This window comes from Ceratotherium simum, chromosome X (genome assembly GCF_057802395.1).
Source record: "Ceratotherium simum simum isolate JZ-2026a chromosome X, ASM5780239v1, whole genome shotgun sequence".
NCBI classification, from domain to species: domain Eukaryota; kingdom Metazoa; phylum Chordata; class Mammalia; order Perissodactyla; family Rhinocerotidae; genus Ceratotherium; species Ceratotherium simum.
This window is the reverse complement of record NC_141940.1, coordinates 15,772,932-15,784,975: the sequence shown is the minus strand read 5'-3', so window position 1 is coordinate 15,784,975 and position 12,044 is coordinate 15,772,932. Positions and strand designations below refer to the sequence as shown.

General features: G+C 36.0%; 1 protein-coding gene across 7 annotated transcripts in view; it reads left to right on the top strand.

Moving 5' to 3' along the window:
• LOC101408605 (transmembrane 9 superfamily member 2-like) overlaps positions 1–12,044 on the top strand; it is a 75,876-nt gene that overhangs the window by 38,775 nt on the left and 25,057 nt on the right. For 6 of the 7 annotated variants that reach the window (XM_087426925.1, XM_087426924.1, XM_087426920.1 and 3 more), the window contains 5 exons: positions 1,616–1,695; positions 3,574–3,682; positions 4,389–4,521; positions 5,539–5,658; positions 5,862–5,919. In XM_087426925.1, the coding sequence (XP_087283051.1) occupies positions 1,616–1,695; positions 3,574–3,682; positions 4,389–4,521; positions 5,539–5,658; positions 5,862–5,919 (500 nt within the window). The remainder of the gene's footprint in view (positions 1–1,615; positions 1,696–3,573; positions 3,683–4,388; positions 4,522–5,538; positions 5,659–5,861; positions 5,920–12,044) is intronic. The other variant, XM_087426923.1, reaches the window with a different exon arrangement.

The window sequence follows — 12,044 nt, the reverse complement described above, 5'->3', positions numbered from 1 at the left end:
CTGCTTATTTTTTGGTCTCCTCCAATCTGGACCAGTTCTTTAGTCTTTCCCTGTTTTTCCTATCCTTGAAATTTTCCAAGACTACAGACCTTACCTTCTGTAGGATGACCATCAACCTGGATCTGTCTGATGGTTCTTCATGACCAGGCTCAGGCCATACATTCTTGGCAGGAATATGGCAGACCTAATACCTCACGGCAGGAGGCACATGATGTCAATCTGCCCCATCACTGGTAATGTTAGCCATGATCACCTGGTCATCAGGTTTTAACTAAAATCCACTGATGAATTAAAACCCATTTTAATTAAAATCTGTCATTTGCAAACTTCAGAAAAATCACCTAAAGATACCCAATTTTAAATAATAAGTAATTTCAAACATAACTTGGTCAATCTGCACCAGCGTTTTCCTTTTGCTAAGAGCATGTTACTGATTTGAGGGGTAATAACACTGCATTAATGGTTTACATGTTTATTGGGGACTACCAGTTAAGATCTTCATCTAGTGGGGATATTTTATAAGAAAGCTATTGACAGCTTGAGTTTGATCACACATCAGCAGAAACAGCTTGATTGGTAATTGTATGTGTTTTATTTAGTTCTGAAAGCAACAATATTAAAAAACAAAACATCTTTTATAAACTTGTTGCTACAACATCTCAAAATACGTAACATACAAAAATGTAAAATATTAGAGTATTCGATAAGAAACGATGACTTAAGTTGAACAGTGTTTTATAAATAAACAAAATACCCTAATAATAAACCTGTTTGCAGGAGATGGAGCTGGTGGGTTGCAGTAAAGCAAGTTATCTTTTAGTTTCAATTTAAATAATAATATTAATAATACTTGTATGTGGTGAAGACTTCAAATAATATAGAAAAAGTATAAGTAAAATGCTCCCTTCCCTTACCACCTCCCCATTCCTAGTCTCTCCCTCCAAAAGTGTAACCATTATTTTTTCTTATTATTATTCTAGAAAAATGTTTGTATCTATAAGATATGTGTATTATTCTGGGGAGGGAGATTGGAATTTTGTTATATATACTTTTCACCTTTCTTTTTTCACTTAATGCTATTTCATATACATATACATGTTTCATATACATATCACTTCATTCTTTCTAAGTTACATGGTATTTCTTAGCATGGAATACCATAGTTTGTTTATTCCCATTCTGACAGGCATTTTTGGTTGTTTCTAGGTTTTTAAATTTACAAAGAAAATTATAGTGACTCTCATTATATATATCTTTGTGTACCTTTGCAAGTATTATATGAAGTTGCAACTAAGATGAAAATGTGATCTGGACAAAAGGAAATGAAGTATGGGGTGGATTTAGCATTACAGAAAAATAGTAGCAAAAAAGGTGCTATTTCTGGTGAACAGCAGTAAGCTAAAATTATTTTCTTACTAGTCCCTTTCTGAACTGAGGAAGAATATCAGTAGATAAAAATAAGATAAAAATGTCAGGGTAGATCTCATGATTCCATGAAGTTAGCAATAAAGAAATGGAGAAAGTACATGCAGAATAACTTTCTGTCTGTTTTAGGATTGTAACCAGCACAAGGTCAGGTAAAATTTGGTCATATGGTTTTATATTTTTGTTTTAGGAAAACAAAAACGTTAAGTGGGCTTCTAGATGGGACTATATTTTGGAGTCCATGTCTCATACCAACATTCAGTGGTTTAGGTAAGCACTTTATGAAATAAAGAATAAGTAGCTTCAGGGTGGGAAATATATAGGTGTAAACATATATATATATATTTGTAAACATATACATGTACATATATAATATATATACATATATATTTTTAAAAATTATTCTGTCACCAGAGATGATCTTGAGTGATATTTTTTCTTCTCTGTGGCTAGCTTCCCTTCTTCCTCCCCCCCCACCATATGCAAAGAAAAAGAAAAAAGGATAATGTATTTTAAATATACTAATGTTTATGTTGAAGGGAAAGAGAAGCCTGAGACGTCATAGAGATACTCTGTCTGCTTGCAAAGAATATTGGGGTGGGAAGTCAGCAGGATATGACTGTGGAAGTGGACACTACACAAGAGATGAAAGGAAAACAATAGAAACTTCTGTTTGTGGGTTCAGAAAGTTCGAGCAAACTAGAAAGGAGAAAAAGCAGTAATCAGCTGGTGTGGAGGAAGGTCCGGATGTCACGAAAGACTGGGAAGAGGGCAAGGAGAAAGTTGAAAGGATTATGTATGAGAAACCAAAACATTTCAAGTGGTCATTTAATCAAGCAGGTCATATAAAGGAGAGGATGGGGTAGAGATGATATCTGTCAGGGAAGGACCATTCGTTCTACAGGTATTTTTTAGTTCTTATTATGATGCCAAACACTGTGGTAGCCTCTGGGACACAGTGGTGAATAAGGCAGGCAGGCTTCTGCTCACGTGAAGCTTACATTCTAGCAGATTCAGAGTAAAAGGACTTGATTCCTCAGGAATCTTCAACAGGATCAAACCACAGAAGTCCCTCGTGACTGTGGAAGGAGTAGTTTCCACACGGAATTGAGGGATGGACCAACTGAGAATGTAATGATTGGGTCTTTCGAGATGATGATTTTCCTTATACTGCCATTGCCATTAAAATGAAAATAGCGTCCCCTCGGCTTCCTCCTCCTATTTCTACCCTTATTCCTCCTCCTCCTCTTCCTCCTCCGTCTCCTCCACATTCTTATTATTATCATATGCTAGCTTTTCCAGAGAGTGTTTTGTTGGGGCAATAGTCCGGGTCCCAATTTGTCACGCCCCTACCCCCAGAACTCTCTTCAGATAAAATTTATTTAAATGGTTTCTCCAAGGGGGTTGTGAAAGTGAAGGGCCTCCAGATAGATTTTGGGGCTAATCTCTAGTTGTATTAATATTTATAATGTAACAATAAATGTACTTTCTTTTCTGTCATGAGTTAATTTACTTACGACATTTAACAAGCATTTTAGACATCAATCATCTTACTGGCATCTTTCTAAAATAGCGCCAGCCTTTTTATAGATTCTGGTGAAACTTTTTTGATGTGTCTGAGTTTGGCTGGGTGGTGGGATGGCAGAAAGCATTAGTTTTGATTTGGGGATAGTTTTTAAGTTTTAGTTTTAGAAACAGTAAGTAAGAGCTAGTAGGTAAGTGGTCCGTGGGGTATTTACCCTGAAGCTCATAGAGTGATAAAAAGACTATAGCCTTGGTCTATCAGCTAAGAAGTCAGTCAGCCATTAATTCAACCTCGATTCCTGAACTTTCCTTCTCTAAGTTTGTGTTGCTGATCTTATTCACTTCTTGTTTCTTTTTGGGAATGTACTGTTAAAAAATTCTAAAATAACCTTACGAATAGTATTGCTTCTAATGCCTTATTTGTAATATACTTTCGTGATAGGGCTTTAAGTTCACTTAATATATTGATGTATTCAGCCTTTGATCTAAGTTTGACCTTAGACAACTCATCAACATAATGATAATTTGAATGTCTTTCTTTTATATGTACACACCGTTTCTTTTTACTGTTCAAATAAGGAACCTGAGATTTAACTTGTCTTTTTTCTTCTTTCAATTTTCTAGTATTATGAATTCCCTTGTTATCGTTCTCTTCTTATCTGGAATGGTGGCTATGGTCATATTAAGGACTCTCCATAGAGATATTATCAGATATAATCAGATGAGTTCCTCTGTGAGTAAAAATGCACATATTTGATTCACCAAATATTTGAGTGCCTACTCTGCCCAGTTCTCAATGTTATATTTCTGCTTAGAGTATAACATCTTGAATACAACACGTTTTCAATATCTAGTAATTTTGCGTATTATGCCAAATCAGAAAGTATAGAGTTGTACGGATTCTTAAAAAGTACAGGTAAGTTTATTCGAGAGTTATTTGTTATCCACTCTTTGGTTATATTCCTTTTTATGTGTTTCTGAACTTTCAAAATATCATTATTTAAGATTTTTATTAATTCGGAACATGAGCTAAATGTACCAAACATGGCAAAATACTATAATTTAGGTTAAATTTAGTTTTATCTAATTTATACTGTTTTGCTTGTAATCATTTGTGTACTGGTGAATTTTTAATTTCTATGAAATTGGTTGAATTCCTTAAGTATGTTAAATCATTTTGCTTTCTTCATGAAAATCAAGCCAGTTGTGTACTTTATATAATTAACACACTCCCTCCAGTGAAAAACTTAGAGTAAGGGTGTAACTCATTTGTATGGCGGGATCACATACCTCCCAGAGACTTGCTATATCCAGAATGAGTCCTTGGCGTCCAGTTAGTCTGTCTTTAGAGGAGATTTCAGTTTCATCTAACTTCCAGAGGTCTTTTAACTTTCTGTCGTAGTAACTTGTGTGCTCATTAAAGACTTTCTCACATGCAGGAAGAGGCCCAGGATGACTTTGGTTGGAAGCTGGTTCATGGGGATGTATTCAGACCTCCAAGATGTCCAATGTTGCTGTCAGTTTTCCTGGGTCAAGGAACACAAGTTTTGATTATGACGTTTATTACTTTATGTGAGTAGGCTCGGATCAATATGTGTCATCTTAAACATTCTTAGTGAACTGCTGACATGTGTTAAACTTTGATTCATGTGTACAAAAGGACTTTGAAAATTATACCCTAAAGTTTAAGGGAATGTGTTTTATAGTACTTACATTTCTGTCTTCTCAAATTAAGGATGTGAGACTGAATATGTTGCTATATCAAGGATCTTTCATAGCTTGTTCAGTTCTGAAAAATTTATTGTAATATCCAATACACATATTCCTTGCTTTGCAAAATAGATGCTTTCTTGAAAATCAGCATATGGGTAGAATCATGTTTTAAATGGATTAAGGGAGTTTATATTTCAAAGACTAGCATTTTGAAAGGCTATGGAAGCCTAAGTGCTGGTCTTTAAATGTATAAATAGAATGGCATCTTTAGTAGGCTTACGATGGCTGATGAACCCTGGCTGCCTTCATTTATAAACCAAAAATGGAGCTTGTCAGTTTTTGATAGCCAGAGTAGTGCTTTTCATAAACAAAGCTGCTGTAAACAAATGGCTTGTTAGGTGTTTGAGATGTCAATGATAATTTCAAAATTCAGCTCTTAAGTTTATATTTTCTTGAGACCAAGTCACACTTTGATTTTTTTTATTCCTCTTCTTGAATAAAAGGAAACAGAAGGAAATTTTTGTGGGAAAAATGATTTGCTGTTTAGGGAGTGACTACTGGAGGAGGGAAGGGGGAGATATTTTGTTTAATTTTGATGTAAACAGTGAAATTAAAGACTAAATCCAACTGAAAAACTTACTTCATGTGCCTTGTATTGAAAATCAGACCTTTTCATTAAGAAAAAATTGTCAAAGAATTAGCTAAGTGAATAACTTTCATTTTTAATGTTACTTAAGTACTCACATCAGAGAATATCCTTGCGTGTAGTTTCATATAATATGTCTTAATAAGAATGTCTTTAACTTATTATCAAGTTCTCTGTGCTTTTGAGGCTATTACTGTTACTGGTTTGATATGTCTTTTTTGTGCCTCTAGTTCTGGCCTGCCTTGGTTTTCTTTCCGCTTCCAAACGAGGTGCTTTAATGACCTGTGCCGTTGTGTTATGGGTCCTTCTGGGAACTCCTGCTGGATATGTGTCTGCTAAAATGTATAAGAGTAAGTATTACAACTGTTATTATTCCAGTAAGCTGCTGTGTTAAATGTAGAAATTAAAAGGCAGTAAAATAAAAAATTTAAAAATTGCATGGGGAATTTTAGCCTACTGATCAAAATACGATTATGTCTTGGTTACTATAAGTATTTGTAAAGTGGACTAAATCAAATTGATACAGTAACCATTCTGTGTTTTACTTCCTCAGCATTTAAAGGTGTTAACTGGAAGACAAATTTCTTGCTGACAGCACTATTATGTCCTGGGTTAGTATCTCACGTTCTCTTTTCTTTATGCAATTATACTCTTTCTTATACTTCATCTTGGAAGAATCATTGTATACAATAATGAAGAGTAGAAAGGAGATGAATGACCACTGGTTTTCTGTAGCTGCAGCATTCTCTGTTATATCTGCATTCTTTCCATCTTTTTGTACATCTTAACCTCTAGTACAGAGAGATGGCGATGGTGCTGCAGTATTCAATTTTTATCTTTGTTTTTGAAGCAGATTTCATATATGCTCATTTCAGTTATACATCTTTCATTATATATCATGTTAGAGTGTCAATTTATGCACCACATTGTGTTATTCGTCTTGTCCCTGCCTTCAGTGATTATGTCTTCCTGTCTCACCTACTTACTGCAGTGTCATCAGTGACTGCAGTTCCAAGGTAGAGTCATAGTCAAAGTGGGAGTGGAGTGGTGCTGCACAGTGGCTTAAGAGTAGCTCATTCAGTCCCCTAATTATAGAGGTGCGGAATTGGTGGCCAAGCCAGGGAGCAGCATGTTCAAGGTCACATGTGAAGTCATTACCAGAGCCCAGGCTGTATATAACTGAATGTATCCCCTGCATCCCATCCGGTGTTCTTCCCACAGTGCCTTGCTGATTAAGTGCTGGCTCGCTTAGGGTTTTATCTCCAAATGGTTTGATTTGTTTTGCCTTAGCTTGGGCTACCATAACAAAATACCATAGACTGGGAGTCTTAAACAACAGAAATTTATTTCTCACGGTTCTGGAGGCTGTGAAGTTCAAGAACAGGGCACCAACAGGGTTAGGTCCTGGTGAGAGCTCTCTTCCTGGCTTGCTGATGGCAGCCTTCTTGCTGTGTCCTCATATGGTAGGAAGAGAAAGAGAGAAAGAGAGAGACAACTCTCCAGTTGCCTTCTTGTGAGGGCACTAATCCCATCATGAAGGTCCCACCCTCATGATCTCATCTAAACCTAATCACCTCCCAAAGACCCCATTTCCAAATACCATCACATTAGAGATTAGGACATCAACATATGAATTTGGGGGGACACAATTCAGTCCATAGCATGTTTCATTTTTTTCTTGAAAAATTCTTTCCTTGATATGTTCTGAAGGACATAAGTTTTATTTTGTTTTTTTAAGGAAAAAGTAGTAGATTATATCTTTTTTTTCTCTGTGTAATATATATTTTTTATTGAGATAACATTGGTTTATAACATAAAATTTCAGGTGTACATCATTATATTTCAACTCCTGTATACACTACATCGTGTTCACCACTAAAAGTCTAGTTTCCATCTGTTATCATACAAATGTGCCCCTTTACCCCTTTCATCCTCCCCCCTTCCCCCTTCCCCTCTGGTAACCACCGATCTGTTCTCTGTATCTGTGTGTTTGTTTTTGTTTTTTTTTTATCTTCCACGTATGAGTGAAATCATATGGTATTTGTTGGATTATATCTTAATTGTTGTGTGGTACTTTAATTCCTATTTGTTACAAAATTCCCATGTCCTTGATGTTAGAAGTGTGTCACAATAGTGGAAGAGGTCCTATAATGAAAGTTATATATAATAAATTCAATTACATTATATACTGATTAGTGACAAAATGAGAGCAAATGCTTTAATAATGCTCTGTGACTGAGTATAATGCCACGAACGATGCAGTGTAGTGATAGATTCAGTAGACTCATCATCTTTTGTCTACACATGGCTTGTTTTCCCCTAAACACTAGGGAAAAAGATAAAATCATTGAAAGGATTGAACATTACAAGTTTGCACGTCAAATATATGTACCTCAGAATTTTTGACTCATTTAAAATAAGGACAGTGCACTCCCCTCCGCCTCACCACCTTGAATAGAGCCATCTGCTTTTTCTTTCTTTTTTTTTTTTGTGAGGAAGATCAGTCCTGAGCTAACATCCATGCCAATCCTCCTCTTTTTGCTGAGGAAGACCGGCTCTGAGCTAACATCTATTGCCAATCCTCCTCCTTTTTTTCCCCCCAAAGCCCCAGTAGATAGTTGTATGTCATAGTTGCACATCCTTTTAGTTGCTGTATGTGGGACGCGGCCTCAGCATGGCCGGAGAAGCGGTGCATCGGTGCGCGCCCAGGATCAGAACCCAGGCCGCCAGTAGCGGAGTGCGAGCACTTAACCGCTAAGCCATGAGGCCGGCCCTGCTTTTTCTATAACTCTTTTCAAGGGAACTAGAATGGGTGGTCTTTCCTGAAGTGAGTACTTTAATAGATTTATGTAAGAAAGCAATGCCTTTGACAATATTTCAGATATTTGTTGCTTCAAGTTCAAGACTTAGATGAATCCCAAACTGAATAAATTTGGTAACAAAGTGCCATTGTGCAGAAGTCATTATACTGGATTGTAATGGAAGGGATATTGCATGTAAGAACCAGTCAATAAACCATCTACTGTTCTCTGCATTATTTACTCACTCATTCAACATAATTATTGTGGTTTTTTTTTGTTTTGTTTTTACTCTACTTAAGGCATTATGCTAGGCACTTAGAGGAAATAAATATAAATCGCCCCTGAAACTCTGCCTTTGTGGCTTAAGATGAACAGTAATGGCCCATTTTTCATCATACAGATGTTCTACTTATGGTAAAAAGAAGTTACTTCATTGAAATAGAAATAGTAAAAGAATTACAATGAACTATATCAATAATCTTCGTTAGCCAAATCGAACAATTAGTGTCTGAAAAGCATTAGCATTTGCAATGCACTATGAGCTGTTTTTATCATGTTTTCTATGTGATCAATTTTGAAGAATGTTTTACCCCTCAAAATTTAAAAATTAAAGTAGAAGTCCATAATAACGTGGACTATGAAATGATGCAGTGTCAAACCACAATTTTGTAAAAATAAAAAAAATTAATTTGAAAAGCAACTGTTAACAGTGGTTGTGTCCTGGGTGGGTTACTGGGTGGCTGGGGGACAGGAGTGTGAAGGAGACTATTTTAGACTTACTTTTCACTCTGTTTTTGTTTTGTTTTTTACCTTTTGCATTGTGTACCATATACATGTATTAGCTATTTTTAAATAATTTCATTATAAACAACAATTCATAATCATATATTACAGTAGAGAGGTAGCATTAGAGGCTACCAGCACAGGCTTTAGAGTCAGACACACACACACACACACACACACACACACCCTTCACTCTGTACATACATAGGGGTTCATTTCCCAGTTATGCCTTTTTCCAGGTTGTGAATAATGCTACAATGAACATAGGAGTGCAGATATCTCTTTGAGATCCTGTTTTCATTTTCTTTGGATATATACCCAGAATTGGGATTGCTGGATCATATGGTAGCTCTATTATTAAGCTTTTGAAGAACTTCCATACCATTTTCCATAGAGGCTGCACCAATTTACATTCCCACCAACAGTGCACAAGGGTTTCCTTTTCTCCACATCCTCTCCAACACTTGTTATCTCTTGTCTTTTTGATAATAGCCATTCTAACAGGTGTGAGGTGATATCTCGTGGTTTTAATTTGCATCTCCCTAATGATTAGTGATGTTGAGCATCTTTTCATGTACCTGTTGGCCATTCATCTGTCTTCTTTGGAAAAGTGTCTCTTCAGTTCCTCTGCCCATTTGTTAATTGGGTTGTTTTTTTTTTTTTTTGGCTATTGAGTTGTATGAGTTCTTTTTATATTTTGGATATTAACTCCTTATCAGTTATAAGATTTGCAGATATTTTCTCCTATTCAGTAGGTTGCCTTTTCATTTTGTTGATTGTTTCTTTGGCTATTCAGAAGCTTTTTAGTTTGATGTAGTTCAATTTAATTTTTGCTTTTGTTGCCTGTGCTTTTGGTGTCATACTCAAAAAATTGTTGTGAAGACCAATGTCAAGGAGTTTTTTCCCTGTGTTTTCTTCTAGGAGTTTTATGGTTTCACACCTTATGTTTAAGTCTTTAATCCATTTTAAGTTAATTTTTTGAGTAGTGTGAGATAGGGGTCCAATTTCATTCTTAGTGTGATTATCCAGTTTCCTCAACACCACTTATTGAAGAGACTATCCTTTCCCCGTTGAGTATTCTTGGCTCCCTTGTCGAATATTAGTTGACCATATATGCAGGAATTTATTTCTGGGCTCTCAATTCTGTTCCTTTGGTCTATGTGTCTATTTTTATGCCAGTACTATACTGTTTTTTTTTAAGCAACAAGAATTCATTGTCTCACAGATCTGGAGGCTTGAAATTGGAAATCTGGGTACTAGCAGGGTTGGTTCTTTCTTTTTTATTTATTTTTTGTTAATTTTTTATTGAGGTATAATTGACATATAAACTTATATTAGTTTCAAGTGTACAACATAATGATTTGATATTTGTATGCACTATGAAATGATCACCACAATAAGTCCAGTTACCATTCATCACTGTTTTGATTGCTATAGCTTTCTAGTATAGTTTGAAATCAGGAAATGTGATGCCTCCAGCTTTCTTCTTCTTTCTCAGGATTGGTTTGGCTATTGGGGGTCTTTTGTGGTTCCATATGAATTTTAGGATTTTTTTTTCTATCTTTGTGAAAAATACCGTTGGAATTTTTCGGCTGCTAGTCTACTAATCTACATTCTGTCTCTATGGACTTGCCTGTTCTGAAAATTTCATGTAAATGGAATCATAAAAAATGTGACCTCTTACGTCTGACTTCTTTCACTTAACATAATGTTTTCAGGGCCGGCCCCGTGGCTTAGCGGTTGGGTGCGCGTGCTCCGCTGCTGGCGGTCCGGGTTCGGATCCTGGGCGCGCACCGACGCACCACTTATCCGGCCATGCTGAGGCCGCATCCCACATACAGCAACTAGAAGGATGTGCAACTATGACATACAGCTATCTGCTGGGGCTTTGGGGGGGAAAAATAAATAAATAAAAATTATAAAAAAAAATGTTTTCAAAGTTCATCCATATTACAGCGTGTATTAGTACTTCATTCCTTTTATGATTGAATAATATTCCATTATATCGATATACTGCTTTTTGTTTATCCATTCATCAACTGATGGACGTATGGGCTGTTTCACCTTTTGGATATTATGAATAGTGCTGCTATGAACTTTTGTATATAATGTTTTAAGTAAACATATGCTTTCAATTCCACTGGGTTTATACCTGGGAGTGGAATTGCTGGGTCATATGGTAACTCTGTTTATCATTTTGAGAAACTGCCAGCCTGTATTCAAAAGTGGTTGCACCATTTTACATTCCTACCAGCAATATATGAGAATTCCAGTTTCTCCACACCCTAACCAACACTTCCTTACTCTGTTTGTGATTATAGTCATTCTAGTGAGTATGAAGTGATAATTCATTGTAGTTTTAATTTACATTTTCCTGATGACTGTGGTATTGAGCATCTTTTCATGTGCTTATTGGCCATTAACATATCTTCTTTGGAAATATGTCAATTCAAATCCTTTGTCCATTTTAAAATTGGGTTATTTTTCTTTTTATTGTTGAATTGTAAGAGTTCTTTATATATTCTGGTTACTAGATTCTTATAAGATATATGATTTATAAATATTTTCTTCCATTCTGTGAATTGTCATCCTAGTTTCTTTTTTTTTTTTTTGTGAGGGAGATCAGCCCTGAGCTAACATCTGTGCTAATCCTCCTCTTTTTGCTGAGGAAGACTGGCTCTGAGCTAACATCTATTGCCAATCCTCCTCCTTTTTTTTTCCTTCCCCAAAGCCCCAGTAGATAGTTGTATGTCATAGTTGCACATCCTTCTAGTTGCTGTATGTGGGATGCGGCCTCAGCATGGCTGGAGAAGCAGTGTGTCGGTGCGCGCCCGGGATCTGAACCTGGGCTGCCAGCAGCAGAGTGTGCACACTTAACCGCTAAGCCACCGGGCCGGCCCCTCATCCTAGTTTCTTGATTGTGTTCTTTGAAGTTGAAAACTTTTTAATTTTGGTGATGCTCAATTTATTTATCTTTCCTTTGGTTGCTTGTGTTTTAGGTGTCATATTTAAGAAGCCTAATCCAAGGTCACTAAAATTTGTGCCTATTTCTTGTAATAGTTTTATAGTTTTACATCTTAAATTTAGATGTTTGATCCATTTTGAGTTCATTTTTGTATATAGTGTGAATAGGGGTCCAACTTCATTCTTTT